The 27432-nt window shown below is 37.0% G+C and overlaps 1 protein-coding gene and 1 long non-coding RNA gene across 2 annotated transcripts; one reads left to right on the top strand and one right to left on the bottom strand.

Annotated features, from left to right (window-relative positions):
* Window positions 1-1292: 1292 nt before the first annotated feature.
* Window positions 1293-4174, top strand: LOC138331564 (uncharacterized). The gene is made up of 2 exons (XR_011209709.1): window positions 1293-3493; window positions 3543-4174. It is a non-coding gene; the product is annotated as an uncharacterized lncRNA (long non-coding RNA).
* LOC138331563 (uncharacterized) lies at window positions 3516-26006 on the bottom strand. Its single transcript, XM_069279264.1, has 15 exons — window positions 25420-26006; window positions 24421-25003; window positions 23716-23830; window positions 19414-19710; window positions 18936-19033; window positions 18393-18452; window positions 17900-18129; window positions 15255-16682; window positions 14240-14743; window positions 11306-11741; window positions 10385-10857; window positions 9019-9439; window positions 7897-8164; window positions 5306-5691; window positions 3516-4506 (listed from the first exon to the last, which is right to left on the bottom strand). Exons 2-15 carry the CDS (start codon window positions 24707-24709, stop codon window positions 4418-4420), a joined length of 5094 nt encoding a protein of 1697 aa, XP_069135365.1. The 5' UTR covers window positions 24710-25003; window positions 25420-26006; the 3' UTR covers window positions 3516-4417.
* Between the last annotated feature and the right edge of the window lie 1426 nt (window positions 26007-27432).

The following is a 27432-nucleotide window of genomic DNA, read 5'->3' as shown; positions in this document are numbered from 1 at the left end:
ATTAAAAATTAGTCCACTAAATAATTTTTTATGACGTAATTTAATATTTAACTAAGATTTTTTTTTCAAATTTCGACAATTATATTTTAAACATCTCCTCTGATTCCACCAGTGCAATCAAGCCAAACGCACTACAAATCTTCCACTTGTCACCGTGACCAACTTTTGTTAATATGGTGTTGATATCAAATTCAAATATGGCCGCAATGACGGCACTGCCGGTTTAACCTAGGACATCCATAACTCGTGTAACCACTGGAGCCAATTCCTTTCATGTTTTTGTATGTTATGTAGAATCGCATACTAGAAACTTTGTAATTGTTACATTTTTTTCTCTAAAATTGTCAACTTCCGAATGATCATTGATCATAATGGAAATCGCCATTTACGTGAAAATCACGAAAAAAATCTTTCTTGTCAAGTTCTACAATAGTATAGAGGCTTCATTGATTTGCATGGAAGTAAGCTTAGGTAGTTGACTATCGGGTTGAAAAAAATAAACGAGCTTGGACCGTCATCCAAGGTCACAGAGGCGTGCGTGTGATTGTAGAGTTATGAAAATAATCCTGTGAAAATTGTCATTTGAGAAAGCCGATAGTTTTCGTTATCCACACAAGCCCATTTACTTTCATTTTTTGGATATGTTTTGTTAGCAATTCAAAATAAAATGAAACAATTAGTTTTTTGTATCATTTTTCTGTTTTAAACGCGTTCAAAAACTTAGTCTCCCGGTTGGAACATAAGGGACCATGGCCTACCAGTTCCCCAAATAAAAATGCAATATGCTTTCGACAAAATCATTTAAAAAAAATTCTTCTCTATTTCTAGTAGGAGCCTAGAGACCTATAATTAAGCATTGTATAGCATGGCCATGACATAAAATGTCCTACCAAGTTTGTTAATTGTTGATTGATCCTTGACCTATATCCAATGCGGAACTCAGGATAACAATCCTTTAAAGTCTTCAAAGATGACGTTTTGTAAAGTTATGAAAGGCCTAAGACCTGGTATTGGACTTTTGGTACGTTTTGGGGAGGGAAACCACCTATCAGCCGTTACCGAGTGTTTTTTATAAATGACCATGATACGATGTTAGGCGTTTTTTAGGTGATAAAGCCGTCAATAAAGTTGTTCCACCGGATGACATATTTTCTTGTTTATATATATAAAATTCGTGGGTAAAGATCCAAAATCTTATTTTAGTATGCATTTTTCAAATTTAGTTCTAGGTTTAACATTCAAGCATGGTTTAAGGCCAACTCACCCTTTTTTCACCTAGCCCCGGTCGGGGTTCGAATCCCCGGCACGGAGGTGAAAAGTCCAGGGGTCACCTGCCCGATCACGTGGGTTTTCTCCGGGCAATCCGGTTTCCTCCCACACTAAAACCCCTCACCAAGCTTATAAGGATTTAGTTCGATTCCCCATGAACTACTGTAAACGTGGGTATTTTAGCGGGTGCTTAATTTTATTATTTGCAAACTTTCACGGTGTTGTTATTTTCTCGATAAAGACACTTTCATGATTTTAACAACAAAATTTTACGTGAGGTAGAAAATTTCGTGATTAATTGACCCTCGCGAAAATTTCCACGTTTTCAGTATGACATTGCCGGGTCTCGATAGGCTAATAACGCCCATACCTCTATGAAATGGGAGCATTTCATAAATTAAACAAGATAAGATTGAGTATGATATTATTCAATACCTGTCTGATATTGATATATAAGCGGGTGCTTAATTTTATTATTTGCAAACTTTCACGGTGTTGTTATTTTCACGATAAAGACACTTTCATGATTTTAACAACAAAATTTTACGTGAGGTAGAAAATTTCGTGATTAATTGACCCTCGCGTAAATATCAACGTTTTAAGTATGACAATGCCGGGCCTCGATAAGCTAATAGCTCCCATACCTCTATGAAGTGAGAGCATTTCATAAATTAAACAAGATAAGATTGAGTATGATATTATTCAATACCTGTCTGATATTGGTTAATTTATAATTGTAATACCGGTTGTCATTGATTAACATGTTATATGTTTACTTGTAGTACATTCAACAATGTCAGTAATTGTTGCAAAAGTTTAGTACTAGACTTTTGCTGTTAAGTATTTGTTTTTAAAACATACATACTGTAAAACATTTTATTTTAGCATATACAATATTTTGCGTTATCATTATTTTCAATCTATTCTCAAATACAAAATTCTATATCAAGGGCTCCTACTGTCAATCGTGCATTCATACATACGTTTTTAGACTGGCTTGCCTGCCGTAGATTTTCTACCCTCCGAAAGGCTTCGCTCCGAAAAAACATATACTAAAACATATAACTGTGCGTTCCATTTGCGGATTCGTACCAGTTGTACTTAAGTGATACGGCATCACCAAATGGGACGCGTTTGCATTTTTCCATGATGGCGGCACCCACATATGGAAGATACGCTTCGGATATAAAAGTATTTTCGGTGTTAATAATACAATGGATATAAAGGAAAAGCATAAATAGTTTCGGAATTCATCGTAATAAATAATCCATATAGTTTTATCGGATATAAATAATCTCTGTCTTTGTTTCAACAAAGAGAACATTCCGATCACAAATAAAAAATGTCGGGTCCGCCATCTTGGATCCAAGTGGTACGCTTCTGAAAACGAACCACGTGCACTTGTACCGGTACAGTTCTGCTGGTACGGCGCGTTTCATTTGAGATACAATAGATTCGTATCGATACAACTGGTACGAATCTGCAAATGGAACGCACGGATAGTATGTATGAGCGCAACCTAGCGTAGAGAATTGTTACTAAGGCAGATAATCCAGTCTACATTTGCGAAACATTAAAGTTCGGTATGGAGATATCTCGCGAAGAAATTACACGAAAATTTGTATATCACAAAAATAAAATGGTTCAATAGACATTAAATCATGATGGCAAAAACATTGGGTGATGCCTAAGCATAATAACTTAAAAATTTTAATAGAAGATATGTAAAATACAATAAAAACGGTTTATTTGTAACTCATTGTATAACATAAAATTATTTGCTTGTTTAAAAGCGTCTTGTAGGCTTGTCTTACGACTGGCCACTTATATTAAAAACGTCAAAAATTTGGCTTGATTATTTTTGTCTCTCCTTCATGCCTGATTCCAGTATTTTAAACTTGGGGGAGATAATCTAGGGGAGATAATCTAGTATTGGACCTTTGCTGAGAAAGCCTTCATCACTTAGGGTCTGGTGGCCTGTCTAAGGTTGCCTGTATGTTTTGTTGATTCTTCTTAGAATATTTACGTATCTAAAAGGTAGGCCTTATCAAAATATCATTTCACTTAAAATAATCCTAATTTTAAAATACAATCGACAAAAGTCATAGAACTTAAGTGAAACTTTCCATAAATCATCTGTATTGTGACATTTCGTAACATACCAGTCACTACTTTACACTGTACTGACTGTGTTGAATTATCATAAATCCCTCACACAGAGAAGGCACTGTACTGACTGTGTTGAATTATCATAAATCCCTCACACAGAGAAGGCGTATTCGAGATACACATAATCAGTTCAACAATGAAAGGTAATTTCATGTAGGCCAGATATTTTTTCCACGGTAAACGGTTGTTGATATTCAAAGTTGTTTTTGCAAAAGACGTTCTCGAGATAAACAATATTTTTTCTCCCATACTTCACAGGAATATCCCGTGATTGCTATGGAAAAGATATCTCTTTCTCCCATACTTGACAGGGTTATCCCGTCTCGTGAAAGATTTTGGCCGTCAACCCTCGGCAAGCGTCGGGTTGACCGGCCAAAAACTTTCACTCGGGTTTAGATATCCCTGTCCACTTCATAGACCATTAACCCACATTTATGGTACAACATATTGAGAAACCTAAGATGTTCTCGAGATAACCAGGTTTACAATACACAATACAAACGTACAAAAGTCGACAAAAGTAAGTTGTACTCAGATACGCAGGTATGCTATCCACATACGCAGGTGCGTTAACTTGTCAAAAGTAAATCGTACTCGACAGATAATTGTCTTTTATAAAGATATATTGTCACCTGTTTGAAGAACATTTATTTGGGACACCACAAGCATTTTGTTGAGCTTCACGAGCGAGATACACATATTTCAGATCTGTAAATAAATGATATTCGAAATACAATGGGATGTTGCTTGTATAAAGCTTTATGCGATATGAAGATAGTTTGTGACAGAATGTGATATTAAAGAAAAAACCCATTTTGTCTTGGATGAAGTTACAAAAGAACATATTTTTGTCACACGTATAAGGAAATGGAAATACCTCTACATTTTTCTTCATAGTATAAGAAAATGAATTGTTTTTCACATCTATAGGAACTCGAGGTATTGTAATATTTCCAAACAGCCAGACGTTTTCACGGCATCAAGTATCCTCCTCAGTCCCTTTCGAAATTACACCAAGTTCTATACCTTGTTTCCATAACGACTTCGTAGATTTTCTCTTCTCGTCATCTACAAAATAAAATGAATTTGTCACTTAAATGATCACGTGAACAAGTTTATGAACCAAAGGTACACGGAAATATCAAAATAGCACAATACATTTTTCGTGGGAACTTGATTCGAATTTCGCGATTTAGATTCCTCTATAACTGTGCTTGAACAAATTTCGCACCAATTTATTTTCGCGAAATTTTCTATTAACTAAGATTTACACAAAAATGTTTTTTACCATTTAAATGATGCTTAAGCTTACTTTTAGACGTTCCAAAGCAAATCCATGAGTCATAATTGAAATTATAATTAAGTCAGACAAAAAATTATTTTTGACCAAATTGTACATTTCATATTTTCATATTGAAGTACGTGTGCATTTACGTTTCTATATTTGTCTTTTGTTATTATATTAACTATAAATCGACATTATGTTAATTATAAAGTAGACCATTTAATAAAACAAAAATACTCCAGAGCATTACTGAAGTCACATATGTCCTATAGCGACCTATACCTTGCAGATAACTTTATAGTTCAAATTTTATTCGAGAATTTTATTTCCTTATACACATGTGCAGTATGGGGATATTCCATTCAGACATGAATCCGTGAAATATTTGACCATCTTCATGTGGACAAACCAGTAGATGGACGTACGGAGTTAAAAACTATATAGACACATCTGGTTTCATCGACAGTAAACCTTTACTTTTAACTTAAATACAAAAACAATTGTTCTAAATGGTTGACAATTGTATTATGATTTTAATGTCTAAACTGAACTCGAAATATTTGAAACGTGCAAAACGCTTACCTTTAGTTTTCTTCTTGCTTAATTTTTCTTCCCGCCAAAATTTTGCAACACGTGCTACTCTGTCGTGCGTCATAAGCTGCATGAAGTGCTCCTCTTTCTGTTCTTCGTCCATCAGAATGATAACGGCTGGTAGAAAGTTAGCACACGTTAACACCATAGCGTTGATGTTAAGAACAAAGCACATCACTATTCCGTATGTGTCCACATTCTCTGTCAGCATCAGTATCAATGTTGACCCAGCGATGAAAACGAGGCTGATTGCAGAAGACCACATGACCTGACTGACTTCCGGTTCCTGGTTGCGACGTAATATATACGAGAGTGATATGATAATTGTCTCAACGATCACGAACCAAAGAGTTGTCATATACACAGAATAAAGTCCTCTGAAAAACAAAACACCAGGAATATCAAAATATTCATATTATCCGCCTCTCATACACAAAGTATACATATGTAAAACTTGTTATAAAATACTTTCCATCACGCTTATTTCTCGTAAAAACCAGTTATTTGATTTAAGAAGCTCCACCGCCGACAGAGCACCAACGATACGCATCATTTAAACAACAACTGATGTATAATCGTGTTTGTATGTGTCTAACACACACAAAAATGCATATAAAATAAATTATTTTGCTTTTGGTGCATGAACAATCAGTACTTAAATTCAATATACATTGTAGGGTATAGTACCATTGCATTTTTTCGGGACGTAATTTTTTTTAATATTTTTATTTTTAATTAAAATAACAAGCTCAATTTTTCAATGGTAGCAGTGGTGTAAAGAAGGTAACTTTTGTAACAGAAGAAAAATATCGATTCGTCTGTTCCTGTTTTTGATAGAGAAAAATGCCATTTGTCGTTGATGGGGCATAACGTAAGAGATTATTGTACAAAAATCAAGAAATCAAACATTTGATTTCATTATTTTATCTTTGTCCATTTTATCCATTATGAACTACAATGATCTGAACAGACCAACGATTGTAACCAAGATTCTTTACAAGAATTCCATGGAAGTGGATGTGTCGCCTGCACAGTATCACAAAAATAGTTATTTACAGTTGAAAATATTAATAATAAGGTGAAGTAATCAAGTTCCGTAACTCTTAAAATTGTTCATTTTTTTAGAAGTATCGAACCCATCTAAGATCTCATTGATATAAAGCAATATATCAAATTTGGTTGAAAATGGACGATATATATTTAAGTTACCGAGCGAAAACCATGGTTTTATCTGTTTTGACAATTTTAAAGTCGCGTGACTCTTGCAATATTGACGGATTTTGACCTTTATCGAAATCATCCGAGATCTCATCGATATAAAGGTACAGTTGTATATACCAAATTTGGTTGAAATAAATGCTTAAGCTATCGCACGGAAACCGTTTCCAGGACGCCGACGCCGACATAGTGATACCTAAGTGTCGCCCCTGCGTTGTAGGTGACACAAAAACCAATGTCATATTAATATCACTTTTACTCAAATTACTTTGGTCCGACAAAACAGAAGCATGGTGCTTACGGATGAAAGTTTCTTTCCCGTAGAATTTGACTTTAGAATATTTCATGTTTATTAATAGCCCTCTCCATACAAAATTATCACGATAAAGCCTTACGTAACCCGGATATGACCATAGTTTAAAAAACGCGCAAAAAACCGCGTCTCTTTTCAGAGCAGCTTATCTAACACCGATAAGGAGTCAGTATTGACGTGTTCGAGAGTTATTTATTCAGGTTCACAACAAACTTTATGTTTCAAGTTTCAGCATTGATGTCACTATCTTTTAATTTTATCGGGGTATGAAAAAAAAATTTGCTTGCAAACTTATAATTAATTTTATACTCTATTTGATAAAATGAAATATGTTTAAATGTACCATTTTAGTGGTTTTTCAAGGGATTCTTTTTTCCGAATCAATATGCATCGTCAATGTCTCCATTGTGACGTCACGATAACGTCGGGGTTTCGCGCCATTCTCGGATTTTTTTTTCATAGTGGTATGCAAAAAAAATATTGGCCAATCAGAAAGCCAAATTTGGTATGAAAACAAAGAAAAATTAATTATAACGTTATGACACATAACCGTCCTCATTTAAGCATTGATGTCACAATTTTTTTTAATTCCATAGGGGTAAGAAAAGAAAGAAAATGTTTGCAAACTGTGTGCATCTGTATGAAGTAATAATAATAAAAAAATTTGAAACCTTTTCTTCATAACCTGATGGAATTTAAAACACAATAGTGACATCAAAGCCTATGATTAATTAAATAATGTATTTGATAAATTAAATGTGTTTTAATGAACGATTCTAGTGATTTTTTCAAGGCATTTTTCCTGAATTAATATGTAATGTCAATGCCTCTTATATGTGACGTCATGATAACGTCGGTTTTTCTCGCCACTATCGGCTATTTTTTCATGGTGGTATGAAAAATTAATTGGACATTCAGAAAGTCAGATTTGGAATGAAAACAAACAAATATTGATATTGCGTCATATAAAATTACATACATGTACCTCTCAACTACAAGAGGATTTCACAATTAATATCTTTTATCAAACCAAGAAAAAAGACATACTTACTTATCAAAACTGCAACGCCATGAAATGGTCACTTCATCGATATTGGAAATTTCCCTAATTCCAGGAACATTCCATACGATGTTTATGGCGTCGCTTTGCATCCAATTGGAAAAGGCAACTATCGTCGGAACCACCAGAAGAGGTATGTAGGTCAAGACGAAGTCCCAGCGTGGTAAACGGCTTTGTCTAAATCCGAGATTAAACCGTAGACAGGCCGTTTTGTTGACTTTTACAACCAAAGCCCCAATACATATCGCATATGAAATAGCTGTTAAATGAAATATTGGCGAATTTTAAAAATCCTTGAATATGTAGTTTAATTAAAAACTGATATCAATAGTTTTGTTCTAATTTCTGGTTCTCCCAAAAGTTTGCAAACATTTTGTCATAATACGATAAAATTTGCCAATAGTGCATAAATATTTAGGACTACTTGACAAATTCAATTACTTTTTTTAAATCAATTCGCAACGTCATGAGTCGCTACTGTGATTTCAAGATAACGTGTTTTTATATAGTATGAAAAAAAAGAAAAGTAACACTTAACATGAAAACAAAGGAAAAATACCTATTGACAAGATTGATTATATTCCTGTTACATTTAACATGGAATAATGAGATAGAAAAGACTAGAAAATAATACATGTATTACACGTTTGAAACTTTTTTGCATCAAGGTAAGAGACGAATGAAAACAAGGTCTTCTTGTCATCATAAATAACACAACGGGAAAAAGACTTTGGAACAAAAAATATATTTTGATACTTTTTTTCAGACAAATTGTTATTGGTGGCAAATGCATAATTTGAAAACGGACAATATCCGCCAATTTTGCTACTAAATGCTCATTCAAAGACAGCATGAAAATATCACAACATCAATGCAATATACATCTAAACTGAAATAGAACATGCATATTATGTCATAGCAGCAAGGCCTACCTTGATATATTCGCGATTTTAACAAAACATAAAACTAAATTTAAGTGGTTGTATACAATTTTTCGCGACGTGGCTTGAAGGGTATATATGATTCAATCAGTTAACAATATTTCATGATCCCAGCAATGTCTCGCGAAATCGCAAAAATAACCGGCTGTAAGATAATCACAATAATTCTTACCTGGAGTGCCGAGTTGTATAGTACATAATAGTTTGGTCTGTGTGAACAGGTAGCAGACGCTGGAGCACGTCATCAGAACACAGCCAATCAGAATCCCCGTATCTGCATCCACACACAGGTTTAACACCTTATGTGTATGGAACTTACACAGGATATACAGCGCTATCCCAATGAACATCACGGAGATACCGACCAATAGGATATCTATAACACCGAGGGCGGTGGACACCCTGTGCTGCAAACTAGGACCAGCCGATATCAATGAAGTCACGCGCGCGTCATACTCATTGACAAAGTTAGGATCCAAGCAGTTCCGACAGTCGCCCAGACATTTCGATACGGGTATGACGCGAACACCTTTTCTATAGAAACTCAGCTTCCTCATGTCTAGTGCGAGTTTCTTGTTCACAAACGTGCCAACCTACAAAAACACATAATTCTTTGTTTATTTGTTTATTTGTTTGATTAATTAACGTCCTATAAACAGCTATGGTCATGTAAACGGCCTCCCATGTATGCGGTGTGTTGCGTGTATGTTGTGGGAGGTGCGTGTTTTGGGAGACTGCAGTATATTCATGTTGTGTCTTCTTGTATACTGGAACTGTTGCCCTTTTTATAGTGCTATATCACTGAAGCATGCCGCCGAAGACACCAAGCAACACACTCCACCCGGTCACATTATACTGACAACGGGCGAACCAGTCGTCCCACTCCCTGTATGCTGAGCGCTAAGCAGGAGAAGAAACTACCACTTTCATAGACTTTGGTGTGTCTCGGCCAGGGGACATAATTCGTATAATTCGTAACACATAACACATAATTCGTATTATATATGACATGTAAGTGATGATTCTGTGTTTTGTATGATTGATTTGATTTGGGTTTCTACTAGCATGATCATTTAAGTAAAGGTAAGTGCCCCACATGGAATTCAAACATCGGTGATTAATTAGCGGTTCGCTATTTAAGTATAAAATCAATAAGAAAATGAGGTGAACGAATGCTAGAATGAATTCGTTATCAACAAAAGAATATTATTCCGTATTTGCATATTACAAATTTATATGCCCTTGCGGGTAGGTATTGATTGTGACGTCATGTGTTTGCGAGTGTAACGTCATACTTTTCGGTGAAAACGGCGTGAATGGCGCTCATAAAATAATTGCGTACCGATCGATACCTTCCCGCAAGGGCAGATAACTCTGTAATATGCAAAATCGGAATAATTATTTCGTGGCACTGTGACTTTTTAATACTAATATACATGAATAGTGCTGCAGATGACGATTTGTTTCGCTATACATGAAAATTCGTCCTAACAGAGTTCGGTATATTCGAGTTTTACGATATATAAATGTAAACATACATCAACTAATCGGATTCCCCCGTCTGGACTCTTTTGCACGTTAGTCACAACCAACGCTTTAGACACTGTCGTTTTGTCCCGGAACTTGAACGGTGAACCTCCTGGTGCAGTAAAGTCTACGCCTACAAGATGGCGGTCGATATGACTGTAAAATTGTGTCCGGTTTCCTTTGATACATTCTGATATATTAGTCTTGCATTCTCTGACCAGTCCATCGAGTGCATGCCCCAAGGCAAAGACCGAGTCTAGTATACCACTAGTGGCAGGGCTGGCCGGTACGTTGCTCATCGACAGTCGTTCTAAATTAGAACAGTCGACATCATAGGTTGTAGAATAACGAAGATTGCAGTCGTTTGCTTTCTGCCAGAAATCAGCGAACCATGGATCATTGACCTTGTCATTGATGCTCAGACTTAGAAAATAGTTCATAAACTGGTCATTTACTTTAATGTCTTGGCGGGAGGAGAGGACACCTGGAATGAAAGAATATGCATTGGACTTTATTATACATGTGTCTTATTTACTAATTAAAATAATATTAAATACTTTTGGTAGTACTTCATTCCATATAGGGCACAGTGTCTTTTTCTGGATGCAAAAAGTGATTTTTAAAATTTCTACATTGAAGTAAAATTAGAAGCTCAAACTGTTCAATGTTGGGAATGGTGTAAAGAAAGTAAGTTTTATAGCTGAAGAAAAATAGTAATTCGTCTTATCTTGTTTTTTTTATAGCTGAAGAAAAATAGTAATTCGTCAGCAGTGAAGCATCTTTTAAAAGCAAAATACAATGTTATCCCTTTTGATTTGTTTCCTTTTTCTAGCAAATGAAACATCATCTTTACAAAGGTTTTTGGATAATATCTGCAGTGTCTAAAGTTGCAGGCAAACTTAACGCGTGAAAATAAAAGACGATGGTTTTACCTATGTCATTTTCTGTAAGATATTTGTCTATATCATACATTTCAAATGGAAGAATGAAGAAGAGACGTCCTAAAAGATATAATTCCCGGGCCTCCTTCAGCACGTGTTTAACAACACCGGAAGTTGTCACTAGAATAACGACAGATGCGCCCTCTACGTCCGTCATGTTGATCAGGGTTGACCGCGTGAACTCGGAGGAAGACGATTCTTCTAACATATTTCTACTGGCGATACATATTCCATTTTCATCAGTTATGTCAGTTAGATACTTTACGACGCTGCCAAGAAGCTCGTTGTATATGACATGGATGTATGTCCACTTTAACTGAAGACAAAGTTCGAGGATATAATCCATTTCCGAGAACGGGGACGGCACGGTCCGGAACATACGTGGATGATCGTTCCCGTCATTTACATCAGCACGTGAGGAAATTATCTAAAAATAGATGAATAGTGAATTGTTCTGAGAAAATGATGAAAATTGCAGATGTTCCAAAATGTTGATAACCATGTCTTTGTGCATGATCTCAATTTTTAGCGCTTCTTGGGGGTATTGACTTATTAGCACAGTTTTGAATTAGCCCATAAACTATTCGCTATTAAGTACTTGTAGATTATTACAAGCATATAATGATAGCTCAGGCAAGTTTAACGCTATATTTGAATTAGCGTTCTGCTAGAGTGTGAAAAGCGCTAAAATTGGAATTCTGCTAAAATAAGTACACGTACTATATGGTGTCACTCTAGGACTTGTCAATAATGCTCAAAATAATAACAAGAGGCCCAGAGGGCCTGTATCGCTCACCTGGTTTGTAATGCCAAGTAATGTTCTGAATACAGGTTCATTGTTTCTTTTCTGAAGGAATTTTAATATTAACCTCTAAATCCCCTATTGGGCCCCATCCCTAATGCGCCCAGGGGGCCAGAGCCAAAATTTATTTCTGTTCCCCTTCCAAAAAGGATGTTTGTGGCCAAATTTGGTTACATTCCATGCAGAACTCTTTGACTAGTAGCGATTTAAAGGATTAACCTCTATTTCCCCTATAGGACCCCCGCCCCTCCTGCCCCCGGGGGATCAGAGCCAAAATTTATACAAGTTCTGTTCCCCTTCCCCAAGGATGTTTGTGGCCAAATTTGGTTACAATCCATGCAGAACTCTAGGACAAGTAGCGATTTATTAGAATTTGCCTCTATTTCCCCTATTGGGCCCTCCTCCTCCTGCCCCCGGTGGGTCAGAGCCAAAATTTATACAAGTTCTGTTCCCCTTCCAAAAAGGATGTTTGTGGCCAAATTTGGTTACATTCCATGCAGAACTCTTTGACTAGTAGCGATTTAAAGGATTTACCTCTATTTCCCCTATAGGACCCCCGCCCCTCCTGCCCCCGGGGGATCAGAGCCAAAATTTATACAAGTTCTGTTCTTATTCTCCCAAGGATATTTTCTGGCCAAATTTGGTTACATTCCATGCAGAACTCTATGACTAGTAGCGATTTAAAGGATTTACCTCTATTTCCCCTATTGGGCCCCACCCCTCCAGCCCCCGGGGGCCAGAGCCAAAATTTTATACAAGTTCTGTTTCCCTTCCCTCAAGGATGTTTGTGGTCAAATTTGGTTACAATCCATGCAGAACTCTAGGACAAGTAGCGATTTAAAGGATTTACCTATTTCCCCTATATGGCTCCATCCCTCCTGCCCCTGGGGGTCAGAGCCAAAATTTATGCAAGTTCTGTTCCCCTTCCAAAAAGGATGTTTGTGGCCAAATTTGGTTACAATTCATGTAGGACTCTATGACTAGTAGCAATTTAAAGGATTTACCTCTATTTCCCCTATTGGGCCCCGCCCCTCCTGCACCCGGAGGGTCAGAGCCAAAATTTATACAACTTCTGTTCCCCTTCCAAAAAGGATGTTTGTGGCCAAATTTGGTTACATTCCATTCAAAACTCTATGACTAGTAGCGATTTAAAGGATTTACCTCTATTTCCCCTATTGGGCCCCGCCCCACCTGCCCCCGGGGAACCAGAGCCAAAATTTATACAAGTTTTGTTCCCCTTCCCCAAGGATATTTTTGGCCATATTTGGTTACATTCCATTCAAAACTCTATGACTAGTAGCGATTTAAAGGGTTTACCTCTATTTCCCCTATTGGGCCCCGCCCCTCCTGCCCCCGGGGGTCAGAGCCAAAATTTACACATTCTGTTCCCCGTCCCCCAAGGATGTTTGTGGCCAAATTTGGTTACAATCCATGCAGAACTCTAGGACAAGTAGCGATTTATAGGATTTAGCTCTAATTCCCCTATTGGGTCCTGCCCCTCCTGCCCCCGGAGGGTCAGAGCCAAAATTTATACAAGTTCTGTTCCCCCCTCCCCCAAGGATGTTTGTGGCCAAATTTGGTTACAATCCATGCAGAACTCTATGACTAGTAGTGATTTAAAAGGATTTACCATTATTTTCCCCTATTGGGCCCGCCCCCTCCTGCCCCCGGGGGACCAGAGCCAAAATTTATACAAGTTCTGTTCCCCTTCCCCCAAGGATGTTTGTGGCCAAATTTGGTTACATTCCATTCAAAACTCTATGACTAGTAGCGATTAAAAGGATTTACCACTATTTCCCCTTTTGGGCCCCGCCCCTCCTGCCCCCGGGGGATCAGAGCCAAAATTTATACAAGTTCTGTTCCCCCTCCCCCAAGGATGTTTGTGGCCTAATTTGGTTACAATCCATGCAGAACTCTATGACTAGTAGCGATTTAAAGGAAATGTTGACGGACAGACGGACGGACTAGGACTTGTCAATAATAATAATAATAATGACTAAAATAAATTTCTAAGAATAGCATACATCTAACTCACCGAGTCTGGTGCATGGGGACTTGTCTGGTCCTGTACTCGAAAACAATTAACTATAACTAACTATGCATCAAAATCTTCCAACACTCACCACGGGAATTTCGGAATCTATTGTCCGGGTAGCGGTTTCCATCGCTATGGCGTCCACTACATTTTCTCCTCCGACGATACCTAGGATTGAAGTGTTAGGACGTAATCCTGACGGCGACAACACCAGATTGGGCAGTAAAACGCTCTGTACCAGGTTTCTAGTAACTGTAGGTACACCACAAGTAGGGAACACTGCTAAACCAAGCGTGACATTCGACAGAAGGGAAGTATTGTTATTGATAGCATTGACACCCCAAACCATTGTCTCCATGGATTGGTACCCATTACGGCTCATTTCACCTGAACATGATACTTCATCATTGCGTTCATACATCTTCACGAAGCCGTACAGCATCGGATCCCCCTCCAGGTAGATGTAAGGTTTACCGAAAATATCGGGTGGTATATTGGCGCAGGGGCGAACACTGCAGCCCGATTTTATCAAATCCGGTGGAACTGATATGCTGCTCGATAAACTGAGAGATTCGTCCTCAAATGAACCAACCTATATTACAACAAATAGTTTTATATTAATGACATATATAAGTACTGTTAGATAGAATGAAACTTAAATTGTAAGTAAATGTAATATGCTTACCTATAAAATTACATATTTTGAAATTCAAAATTAAATTCATTGCACAATTCAAAATATTAAATTATTAATGACAATCTATTCTAAATCAATTGTTGAAAATAAATCGTGCCAATCATTCGGTGAATACATTGTAGTTTTAACCCACTAAACCAATTAAAAAAGAAACCAAGAGGTTCGTTCATCTAAGCAATGCAATTAAAAACCAATGCTCTAAATATAAGCATAGTAAAGATGTTTTCTATAAATTAGACGTCTTTCAAAAAATAACAAATTTATCTCAAATTAAGGAGAGCTTTTTCCTTCCATTTAACAGGTTTAACAGTTGGTTTTAGTATAAATGACAACAATAAACCATGTACATGTACTAATATAATAGGCATTTCTATACTAAAATTGAAAAATAAATTGAAATCAATACCATCATATACTTGACGACATGTTCCTCATCAGGAACGATATGATAAATCCCAAACGAGGCTGGACCATTTCCTTTGCTGTCAAATCGGACCATCTTACCGCTAGAACCAGGAAAAGGATTTTGAAAAATGTTCTCGCGAAGTTCGCTTGCTAGGTTTCTCTTTGCATCTTGACAAAAGTCACCAAAAGGACACTTATCTAAGAGTTTGTCAAGACCTTCCGCCAAAGCCTTCACAGAATCAAGCACCAGATAGGCTTCATTGTTAGCGAATACGTCATAATGCAGTTTATAGCAAAGATCTGTCTCGTCCAAAGTTCGGTTATAGCATATTGCCATTAGATCGAAAAGTTCTCTTGTGAACAAACTCACAGCAGAGCTGTTGTCCTGTATCTGAAGAAGATGTCGATGAAATGCTGGAACCGAATAAGACGGTATGCCCACTACAAAAGTCCAGCGCAATAAATCCGTGTACGGTATTATTTCCTCCTCGTGTATGGTCACAGACCATGAAATGTCGCCAAGCCACATGACGTTTTCAACACGTTTCCGCTTCATCGCCTCAAACAATGGCACAAGAACCTTAGCCTCAGCAAAAGTAACAAATACGCGAGTTGCGTTAAGATTTCTGACTATTAATTCATCCACCAAATGTTCCATGTACAAATCATTCCGCTGCGTGTCTTTTGCTATACGCATCGCAAAGACAACGGATATGTTGAAGGAGTCCGCCACATCATTTACTAGCCTAGTGCTTGCGTCATTAAGAAGTTCTTCTGAATACACAAGTCCTACATACCGAATTCCGAGGGATTTCAGTGTCTGAAACATAACGCCGATTTCCTCTCGTTGATCTGGCACCATCCGCATGAAGTCTGGATAGACGTTCTTGTCGCTGAAATCAGAATCGATGGCTGTGGCACTGATTATCAGAAGGTTTTTACTATGAAAGTAGCCAGCGAGAGGTTCGTACTCATCATAGCTGGTGAAACCAACTGCTCCAAAAATCTGAGACGCTGCATGAAGATTTACCCCGTTTCCAACACTGCTGCTATATATCCGGTCTAGTTGATCTATGGTACGGTCGGCAAGAGAACAACTGTCGATGATAATGTATCCCAATGACAGTCCGGGAAGAGTTCCCAGGTCGTTGTTAATGATTTCCACCCCGTACGTGACTGCCTCAGCCAGAATGACCTGGTCTGGATTAATGTCTCCACACCCACTCGGTGTATTGGCCCGCTCGTGTAAAGGAAATACAGCAACTAGATAAACATCTGCATGTTCTGATACGTGAACGTCCTGTCTAATATGGCGTCGGCATTCCCATCGGAAAGGTTGACTTGTCGAAACGGCATGGCCGTCGATAGGTAGATCATCATTGTCGTAGAAAACAATAGGAGATCGAATCTTGTACTCATCATCCATGACCTTCAACATAAGATAGTATATGGAAAACGTCAGGAATAACCTTGGCTAACATTCCTTAATTCTAGGGAATTTCCCATAGAAAAGCATTACATAATTTAAGGAAACAAATCTTAAGTAAAGGATTTTCTAGCCTCTGTAATGCTTTCCTAATGGAAATTTCAAGTCAAAGAATTTTCAAAAGTTAAAAGAATGTTCGTGAAACTGGACCAAGATTCATTACATATTTCATTTTAATTATCAATTTGCTTGATATAGACATGTAGATAAGTTTTATTTACACATGCAGAATTAAAATACATGTATATAAAATGTCTATAATATTAAATATTTTCTATCAACAAAACACCACACAATCCTACTCTGTAACTCGTTTTATATGTATTTGGAAAACTACTAGCGATACCGGATATATACGTGTCATCATTGTATTACCTTTACGTCAGTCCATCCGTCACCAATAACAAGTTAAAGTGAACAGTCGGGCAAGAAAAGTTAAAGTTTGTAAAAATGGAGTGAATGTATCCGGCATAATTTCTTATGGAATAGAAAAATAAAATCCCCCGTCAAAACCTCTCTGCATGCGAAGAAATTAATTTATAGTTTAGGAATCCTAAAATGTCCTCCCGACTGACTATGTCCGTGGTTACATTTCCACGCAGCCTCGCTTTCAAAGAGTTATTTCAATGGTCAGAACTGGGCAACGTAAGCAGAACTTGACCGTCGTTCTAATATGTGAGAACATTTGGAAGGCCAATGAATGCACTTAGACTGGTTTTCTTTGCCCGACTATTCACTTTAACATCCATACGTCAAAGTTATATATTACAAAGGTTAAAGATGCTCCACCACTGACAAACGGTATTTTTTTTCTCTATCAAAAACTGGAGCAGACGATTTAGTACTTTTCTTCCCTTACAAAAGTTACTTACTTTACACAAATACCGCCATTGAAAAGTTTAAGCTTCTAATTTTACTTCAAGATAAAATGATTAAAAATGACTAATTGCATCCCGAAAAAAAATCCGTGGAACTATGTTCTAAACGGAATGAAGCACTGATTGCGCATGGATCAACAACAAAATATTTATTTATATATAGTTTTTTGTGTGTGTTAATTATATATATATATACACGATCAAACAACAATTATTGTTTAAATGATGAGTACCATTTATGCTCTGACGGCATTCTATGGAAATTACAAAAAAAAAGTTTACCTTGACCCACGCTGCTTCGCTAGTATTCCCTTGGTAATTATACACATTGATATCATCAACATCTTCAAGCAACACCTTTAGGAGTAGTTGCTGTATACAGTCAATAGGGATCCCGTCTACTGATGTTCCCGTCAGACAGGTAGAAATACCAAGACCTGCACTGGTCAGTCCGTGTAACAGAAATTGCAAAGCCGTCTCCAGCGACTTTACTTCAGATGTGTTATTTCTCACTGAAACAGTTTAACATGTTAAGTTACATTTTCATGAATTCTTCTATGGCAAATGAAAGATGATTTCTGTTTTCTTTAAAACAAAAAGTTAACAGAAAAAAAATAACTTCCACATTCTGTATCTGGAGGTATAGGCGTTCACACAGCAAACAATTTGACAGTAATTTTCTATCAATTGAAATTTACCACACTGGTGATTTAACAAAACACTAGTAACATATATTATAAGTATAGGTTACCAGACTTTGAGCTTGCATGATTACCTTGCCTGTACTGACCAAATTCTCGTGTATGGTTCCAGTCTCTGTTGATCATAAGCGTACCTGTAAACAGTAAAAGACAATAGAACAAGAGACATATAGCTTTAGTACCTCATATGGATATTTCATATTAGCTATATAGCTAATAGCAATAAATGCATTAATTCTACATCTCCGTTTAACCCGTCCCATGATTCATCGAAAGCAAAACATCGATATTTTATGATATACAAATCTGTTTTTCATCGACAAGTGCCTTTTTGGCTCCTTTTGGTTAAAAATCTACCCACTGTAGCAAAGGTTGATGAACAGACGCATACATCATTTCTTCTTTATTTTGTAATCAGGTCAGGCACATGAGGAACGTGCTCCGTGTGATAACATAAGTTCGACGGTCAATTTGGCGGTAGGAATATATTCACAACATAACCCTAAAGGTTGTCATCAGGAAATTGCATACTTAGATAATCCTCATAGGGATAATTTGTACTTGAAATTGGATCCCTATAATATGTGTTTGTGACGGTCTCAAGTGGTAAGACTTACCTAGCATGGGAAACACGCTCCAGTCGCCCTTGTTATCAATGGTGATGAAATGAAATTTTCCCGAGTTTCCATGCATCTTAACGACTTCAAGCATTCGCCTGTTAGTGACAAAACCTTTTCATTTGTTTTGCATTTTTTTTTATGCTATTGTTGAAAATTAAAGTTTCACTTATATTTCTCTTAATGAAAGTTATGTGATAAATAGAAATCTTACATGAGTGGCTATGTGATATGAAATTTGTCAAAGGAGTTTCAATAATTTGATATGCCACGAGCCTTTTAATGTAAAATCCTCTATTTACTTTTTTTGGCTGCAATGCCCTTCTTCTCTACTACTACACCCTGTGTTGTAATGGCCATATCCTATAGTATATTTAACAGGGATTTATCACCTAATACGAATAGATGCAAGTGTGAAAGCGTGCAATGGCTTTATGGTGAGCTCAGAATGCGATTCGTGTTTCATTAATGTGCATACCTAGTCAGTATTTCGTCCATGAATATCAAGACTCCGCTTGTGTTATGTTCCTTCTCCAAAGATTGTACAATGCCCAATAATCTTGAAGTCGTGACGTCATTACTGACGGGAAAAGACTTAAGGACACATACGTTTGCACGTCCAGCGACAGTCTGCACGTGCGCTAGGATATTCGAGAAGTAGGATGTGTTCTGGTAGATGGCCTGGACATAATTCCATTGTAAATGGGTCAACAAGGGAATCAGGATAGATGTGACGTCATCAACAGACATCGGCAGAGGAACCAAAGACGGATACCTGTCGACGAAATTTAATTATTGTAACATTACCTAGGTAATCTCAATATAAATTGGGTTTATGAAATCATAGACAAAGAACCAAAGACGGACACATGTTATAATAAACATAACTCCTGGGTCTTTTTGTAAAGTTGACGATTTATTCCTGATGACGTATAGTGTTATATTCTTTCTCTCAATGTCAATTAGTATATCCAATCTCTCTTGCTATATTTCGTTTTCATTCTCCGGACTCTCTTTGATGTTCTTCGGTCACCTGTTTTTTTCTCTCTCTGGTCTCTGTCCGGCTCTCTCTAGTCTCTGTCCAGTCTCTCTCTCCTAACACCCCGCACCTCCTATTTATCCCCAAACTTCCCTACGATTCTGAGAAGACTCCAGAACCCTTTTACCTTTATTTGGGCCCATGTCCAGTATAAACCGGCTTGACCAGCGTTTTAACCCTTAGGATCTTTAACGTCAGGTAACGGTATCTAATTAACAATTATGTGTACTTTTAATTAGCTTCCGGACATGTATTGAACCCCATTACTCATAATGACCTCTCGCTATGTGTACTACATCTGTAATGTCTTACACCTCCCCTGGATGATATATATACTAGTTATATCTTCCCTCTGTATAATTATCTATCAATATATGTTATTACATATTTAAGACCTTTTTGTAACACACCTCCCAATACTTTAAGGAATATTTGGTAGTTATGTTAAAATCGACAAATGGTTCCCAGACAATTTACTTCAAAAAGCTTTAAATTACTCCAATTACTAATATTCAATTAACAGCCAGCTTTTTAATTCGTAAAACATAGAGTTCCGGAACAACACCCTCTTCCCACCTCTCTTACCACTTCATTCAAATTATAAGCTAATCACTTGCAAAATCAAAAACGCTCATAACGCCTAGAATTATACAAAGAAACCTAAAGACGCAATCCATTAACTTCATAATCCCCATGATAGTACCTCCGTTTGTTAATTAATCTGATTTATAAGTCCACGCCATAGTATAACACATAGTTTCACATAAAGTTTCACGTAATTAATAATACAAGTCACAATGAGAAGCGGAACGACTTCTATTGATATGAGTATCCAAAAATCCACTGAAGAAATTCACACCAATAGCGTCAATAATATAAGGTCGTCTTAAATAATAAATTAATTAATAATTGTTCCACGCCGAATCCGCACGGTATAGTACGTTATGGTTACAACGTAATATGTACAAGTTAAATACAACACATTGTCCACAATTACTAAGTCATTGTTTAATTGTGGATCGAGTTGGAACATTGGGTTTAATAACCCGCTCATGGGGGATTCCTGACACATTTTCTTTTCTGCGGACGTAGCATTATCATTAATGCATACCCCACTATCTGAAGGGAACCCGATTACTGGGCGTAGTTTTGGTGCATTCAAAACGTTGGAGCAATTCCAGGGATCGTTGGAAAATCGGAACAGGTTGGAAGGTCTGTAGAATCTCTGAGTGGGTAAAACAATAAATGTTGTTGAGGAGAAGTCGGGCGGTGGTGCACGCAAAGCGTATGGGGGGGTGGCTCTCCTGGCAGCGTCCCAAACTGGCGTGGTTGAAGGTCGTTGAGGCAGGATGGTGAACTGTTAAGGCATACGTCAATTCTCCCTCCGAGAAGTGGTAGGGGTGAAAGGCGTAGTGGATTGTAATGTGGTGGACACTGGGACGGAAAGTCAAGGGACCGGACAAGTGCAACTGGACGAGACTTATGTATTTTGTATTTTATTTAAATTTTTGCACGATAATACCATGCAATGCCAAAACATATAATTGAAATAAATTGTTTATTAATACAACAAAACTTTCCAAGTAGGCCAGGCAAATGTCCTAATTGTTGCTTCATCCTATAACTAACCCCTTAATTGACTGATAAGATTGGTTCACTGTTTCCCGGTATTATCTTTTGGATACCCTTTAATAAAATTCGGATAGTTGCTTATGGAAGGTTTCCCTCAATTTCCCAGTTATGGTTTCATTAACCTTCCCCAGTACTATTAATGGACAATTTATTACTACATTTACTCAAACTAAACAATATTGACGGATACCTGTCAACCGAATTTTATTTAATATAATTTAACATTTGTTACCTTTTTTCATGGGGGAACCTGGTATATTTTTTGCGTTTATTAATATTTTTAATTATAAATTATTCTGGTTTTCATGGAAGTTATGAAAATGCGTATAGATGTTAAGTGTGGACAAATCATTACCATGCAAATAGCCAAACATACAAAGGCCACGATGTCCTAATTTGTTGCTCTCATCCTATGACTACCCCTTAATAGACTGATAGGTTTAACCAAAGAAGTACTTTAAAGACGGAATTTTCTGTGTTCATATTTACCAAGTCAATAGTCCATATGTTTTGATCACTACTTGTATAACTTTTGTCTGTGTTATTGTCATTGGTCCACTGTCGGTGGCTACGTCCGCCTCAAATCCCTGATCCATTCTCAACATCTATGTCATGTCCTATATCTTTTTAAGAGTCAATTCTTCTGAATCTGACTCCTCGTTTACTGACGTGTTTTTCTTCTTAACACGACAAAAGCCATTGCTGAGGGTCGCTTACATCTGACGAAACGTCCCCTTAATTCTTGTTTTAATTCCGCCAACGTGCCTCAGGGTGCTTCAGCAAACAAATCTTTTTATATACTCACTTACTGCCCCCCTGCTTGTTTGGTACCGCATTAATTTAGGTCCTATCGGGCCCTATTCGTGTTAATGTGGCTACCTTATCTATAGCACTGAGCATTCCCCTACATTTTTTTGTATCCCCATTAAGGTAGGAATAGAACTCAACAACCCCTTGGACATTGAGTGCTTGACGTTAACCGGTAAGTTGTTGTCCTAAGTTGCCAAATGAGCCCTACAATTTTCGGCCATGTTACATTCTTGTCCACTCACCATTTATGCCAATTTCTTGCGCTCCATGTCCAAGTTGTATCCTGGTCACGGACACCAGAAATGACCCCAATGTTATATAAAAACATAACCTCCTAGGTCTTTTTGTAAAGTTGACAATTTAATCCTGGTTCATGATCGCTATAGTGTTCATATTCTTTTCTCTCAATGTCACTTGTATATCCAATCTCTCTTGCTATATTCGTTTCATTCTCCGGACTCTCCTTGATGTTTCTCTCGGTCCTGTCTCTCTCTGGTCTCTGTCCGGACTCCTCTCTCGTCTCTGGTCCAGTCTCTCTCTCCTAACCCCCGCACTCTATTTATCCCCAAAATTCCCTACGATTTCTGAGAAGACTCCAGAAAACCCTTTTACCTTATTTGGAGCCCATGTCCGGTATAAACCGCTTGACCAGCGTTTTACCCTTATTATCTAATTAACAATATTATGTGTACTTTTAATTAGTTTTTTTTTTTTTTTTTTTTTGTAGTTGTGGCTCATTGGCATCTTCGATGATTTATAGTAGTTTACTTTGCCCAATGATTGTCCCGCTTTTATATACCTCCATCCTCTATACTCCAGGGGTTCCGATCACTTACGATCTCTACACCCCTGGACTATCTCATAGTGAAATTGAAGGCAGCTCAGCTGAAAATATTTGACCAATCACAGACCAGGCAAAGATTTCCTTTGAAGACTACAGAGAGAGCGACTCCCAACTTCAAAGCCACATAACCAACCACAGTGTACCGTTATACGGCTCTTTTGATGTACATCAAAGGAACAAATTACCTGTTCTGTTCTGTTGCCTCCAGTTTTACGATGAGATAGTCCAGGGGTGTAGAGATCGTAAGTGATCGGAACCCCTGGAGTATAGAGGATGATATACCTCGTGTACGTCGTATTACTCGACAATGGTTTCAGAATATGCAAATCAAAAGTACCTTCAAACTTTTAAACAACGAAAATGGGTGTAATAAATGACATCTAACTATTCATTAATCAGTATCAGGTAAAATTAATGGGTATTCCATAGTTACTATACCAAAAAGAATCCCCTACCTTGACGCTTGATCTACATCCGGGTTCCAGTCCAGAAGAGGGATTCCTGTCGTCAAGGGATGAGACAATAGATTGTCTTTTAAAGACGTTGTCTGTCCTTCGTCTGTGTATAGTGCTGTTAAGAAATAGTTTAAATACCAATAAAGATTTTCACAATAAATAACATTTATTTAAAGTAACTCATGATTTTGACATCGAATCTAGAATGTAATTGCAATTTTGGTAATGGCTATGAAATACATTTGAAAAACATTTACATTGGAATTTGATCAAAAATTCATTGATGTATACAAGCATTTACAAAATCATCTAGCATTGATCTCGAATGTGCTTATAGTAAACAATTTCATGATAATAGCAAACACAATTGTTCTAATAGCAAACACTTTTCCTTTTGCTATGATTAACAGATTTTGGCCCATTCAGTCAACATGTTATTAAGTTGATTAATATTGTTAAGGCTGTCCTTAAAGGATCCTGGCTGTTAACAGCACATTAATTTAATCAAACAGCTAAACAATCACACAACTTCTTCATTTTCCATTCTTAATATTCTGAAGTTAATAAGTTTTGTGAAAGCAGGCCAGATTTTGCCTCTTGGTGGTCAAATTTTTATTTTTTTTTATTTTGCAGAAAATAGCGATTGAAACTTGCCAGTCAAACGAATAAGCAAACGAATCCCCTTATGAACAAGGCCTGACGTACCTATAAGGTCCGATGTATTCCCAATCATCCCTTGTAGATCGTCACCATCTGTAATATTCACTAAAGTCTCGACTGATAACGATAAATTACCTCCTGGTAAAACCAGTGTTTGTCCCTGAAGGAAGGTGTTGATCTTCGTTACATACGAGTTTAAGAATTCTTCATTTTCTGTAGAAATATCGTCTAAAATGGCGAGGACTCTCAACTCTATTCCTTGTGCGGTATGGCACACACAGATGTAAACAAGCGATGTAAATACCGCCAAAATGCTTTTATTAGGATTCATCATCAAACCTTTGTCAACCAACAGAGTTGTCACTGTTGGTTAGAGTAGAGCTGAAGTCTTAGTTTCTGTCTGGTTGGTTGACATTACGTTCATCTAGGGCTTGTATTAGGCTTGCTGCCTGTTGTCTTCAACATCTGACAATAAATTCCGAAACACGAATTTAACTTTGGCAAGAGGCATAACAAATGAGATGTGAAATACTGCACAAGTAATGAAGATTTTTAAAATCGTTTGACTTTTGTTTTCTGTGATGCTTCATTCTTCTGACCATTTTTTATGACGTACAAACCCTTACACCTACAACAAAACAAATAGTTTAGATAAGAAAGAACGTTTAAAACGGTCCGTTGATCAAGTGTTTCAATACACAGCAATAATATCATAACAATATAATGTAAAAGATTTGTATAGCACCCTATCCTTTTAAAGGAAACCTTCCTAAAGCATTTTACATTCTACTGTAGAATGAAGATTCATTGCAAAAGTATACATTAGAAAAGTAGTAAAAGTAACAGGCCAACTGCTGTTTAAACCTAAAATAGAGACAACAAAATATCGGGTAAGTGGCATATAGATAATCTGGCCTTCCTGTACAGGTGCAATAAGATGGTGTGCCTCTGAATTCGATTCGACACAGTTGAGGGAACTTCGCGAAAATTTAACATAGAGCATTTTTCTAAACTTATACCTATAAACAGACATTTCCTGCTTACCTTCAACTCCCATACAACATCATGAAGACCAAGCTCGCCTGAACCTCCATTTTAAGGACATTTCCAATCATCGTGACTGCCTATGTTAAAAAGTAAACATGCCTACCCTAGCGGATACTATAAGCGTATATAATGATCACTTATTTGTATAAACTATCTAACCGCTACATTAGCTTTGAATTCACAACTGAAAGTCCATTTAAACATTACAATGTGGGGAGCGACGACTTCTTTCCATATAGCCTATTACTTCTGGTCGGCGCGTGTATATATACCCTGTATGGTAGCACCGTGTGTGTATTCGAAAATTCGAGTAATGAAGTGGTGATTGAAAAGTTCTTTCGGTGACAATTTCTTTTCAAATTAGGAAACAATTATGACTGAGAGACACAATACAATGAGAGATACCATGTTCGTCCCCGCCGTTATATATAAATATACTGTAAACCAAAGGAATTTAATTCGCGATTTTTGCCTCACGACTTCTACTTTACATTTGTTGGAACGATTCCGCGGCAAATCATTTTCGCGCTTTCCTTTAGCCACAAAATTCGCGAAAATTGATCGCCCGCGAAATTAAGTTGATTTACAGTATACATATATATGTATGTGTACGAAGTTTTAAATACGACACTCGTTCTTCGAATAAATAAAACTGATAACCATTCATTTTATGATAATCTAAATTGACATTCAGTCGTGTTTTTGTTTCTTAAAAACATATAGATAAAACTTTTCGTATTATGCACATTACGTGCAAGATAAAAGAGTTAGCGTTACCAAGTGACGCATCTAGATTGTATTTTCTTCTGCAAAGCCAGATTTGTTTTTTCTTTTTATTTTTTTATTATGACGCGAGAGAGAATTGAAGAAGTCATTGCTATAAAAGTTATCCCGTAAGTGACAATTTTTAATATTCACTACAACACTTACCTTTTAAATGTTCCTCCTACACTCATATACACACGCGGTCTTAACGAACAAATAAAAGTGAAATATGAACCGTATATAACAATATTTACAGGACAGCTCAATGTGTTAAATATACACCGTATTAAGCCACTAGCTAGTAGTCTTCCTTTGGGTTTAGGGAGTAAAGGTTAGGTCAAAGGTCATGGAATACGTTCTAATGCAAACTAGTAGTCATTTCTCGCAAATATCCAACATCATCTGTAGATCTTTTAAAACAATGAACACAACTTAATTTGGCTTAGGTATAACAAACCTGGAGCCACTTCTACATACAGCTGTACAATGAATACAGTCAAACCTGCATGAGCGACCACCTCTGTTTAAAGACCACCTGCTTAAAGATGTTCAACCGCTGACAAATGGGATTTTTTCACTATCAAAAACAGGATTCTATATAAAATAAGTACTGATTGAGCATACTCCATAGACAAAACACATTATCTTATACTTATTTTTGTGTTTATTAGACATATATATATACACAATTAAACACCAATTATTGTTCAAATGTTTAATATTATTTATGCTCTGTTGGCGGTGGAGCATCTTTAATAAGACCACTTTAAATTTCTCAGTAACAATTTGACCTGTATGTAAAGGCAATACCATATAAATACCATTTTTCTTGGTCCATTTGGTGGTCTTTATAGGCAGGTTTTACTGCAGATCTAACATTTCAATGGGCGAGTGTGTTGAGTAGATCGTAAGTTCAATGCTCGTATTAGGCCCGAGTCATAAAATGGCCTTCCTTCATCACTTGACAATGTGTTTTTTTTATGTTTAAAGTTTGGATATATTAATTAAATCTATCTTAAATGAAGGGCAATGTTAATAATTTGAACATAACTTGACAGCATTTCTTCCCTGTTTGCTCTGACGAATTCAATTATCGGCCTCCGGGCTCATCAAATAATGGCAGGAAGTCGCATCGCCTATTATGACAGTCAATGAAGCTCTATGTCATTTATTCAAACAAACTCGGCAATTCTTCCCTAAAGCACGCACCTGGTCCAATATCAGGTCTCTAGCCCTACAAGTTAT

The sequence above is a fragment of the Argopecten irradians genome, chromosome 9 (genome assembly GCF_041381155.1).
Source record: "Argopecten irradians isolate NY chromosome 9, Ai_NY, whole genome shotgun sequence".
NCBI classification, from domain to species: Eukaryota; Metazoa; Mollusca; class Bivalvia; order Pectinida; family Pectinidae; genus Argopecten; species Argopecten irradians.
Note: the sequence above shows the minus strand (reverse complement) of the source record. Positions and strands in the feature narration are given on the sequence as shown.

Excerpts from the sequence above, each read along its gene's own strand:
- LOC138331563 (XM_069279264.1), bottom strand. The coding sequence starts at position 24,709 with ATGATGAATCCTAATAAAAGCATTTTGGCGGTATTTACATCGCTTGTT. Across the intron at positions 18,453-18,935 it reads GAGCGTGTTTCCCATGCTAG|GTACGCTTATGATCAACAGA; the intron begins GTAAGTCTTACC and ends TACTGTTTACAG. Across the intron at positions 5,692-7,896 it reads TGGCGTTGCAGTTTTGATAA|AGGACTTTATTCTGTGTATA; the intron begins GTAAGTATGTCT and ends TTTGTTTTTCAG.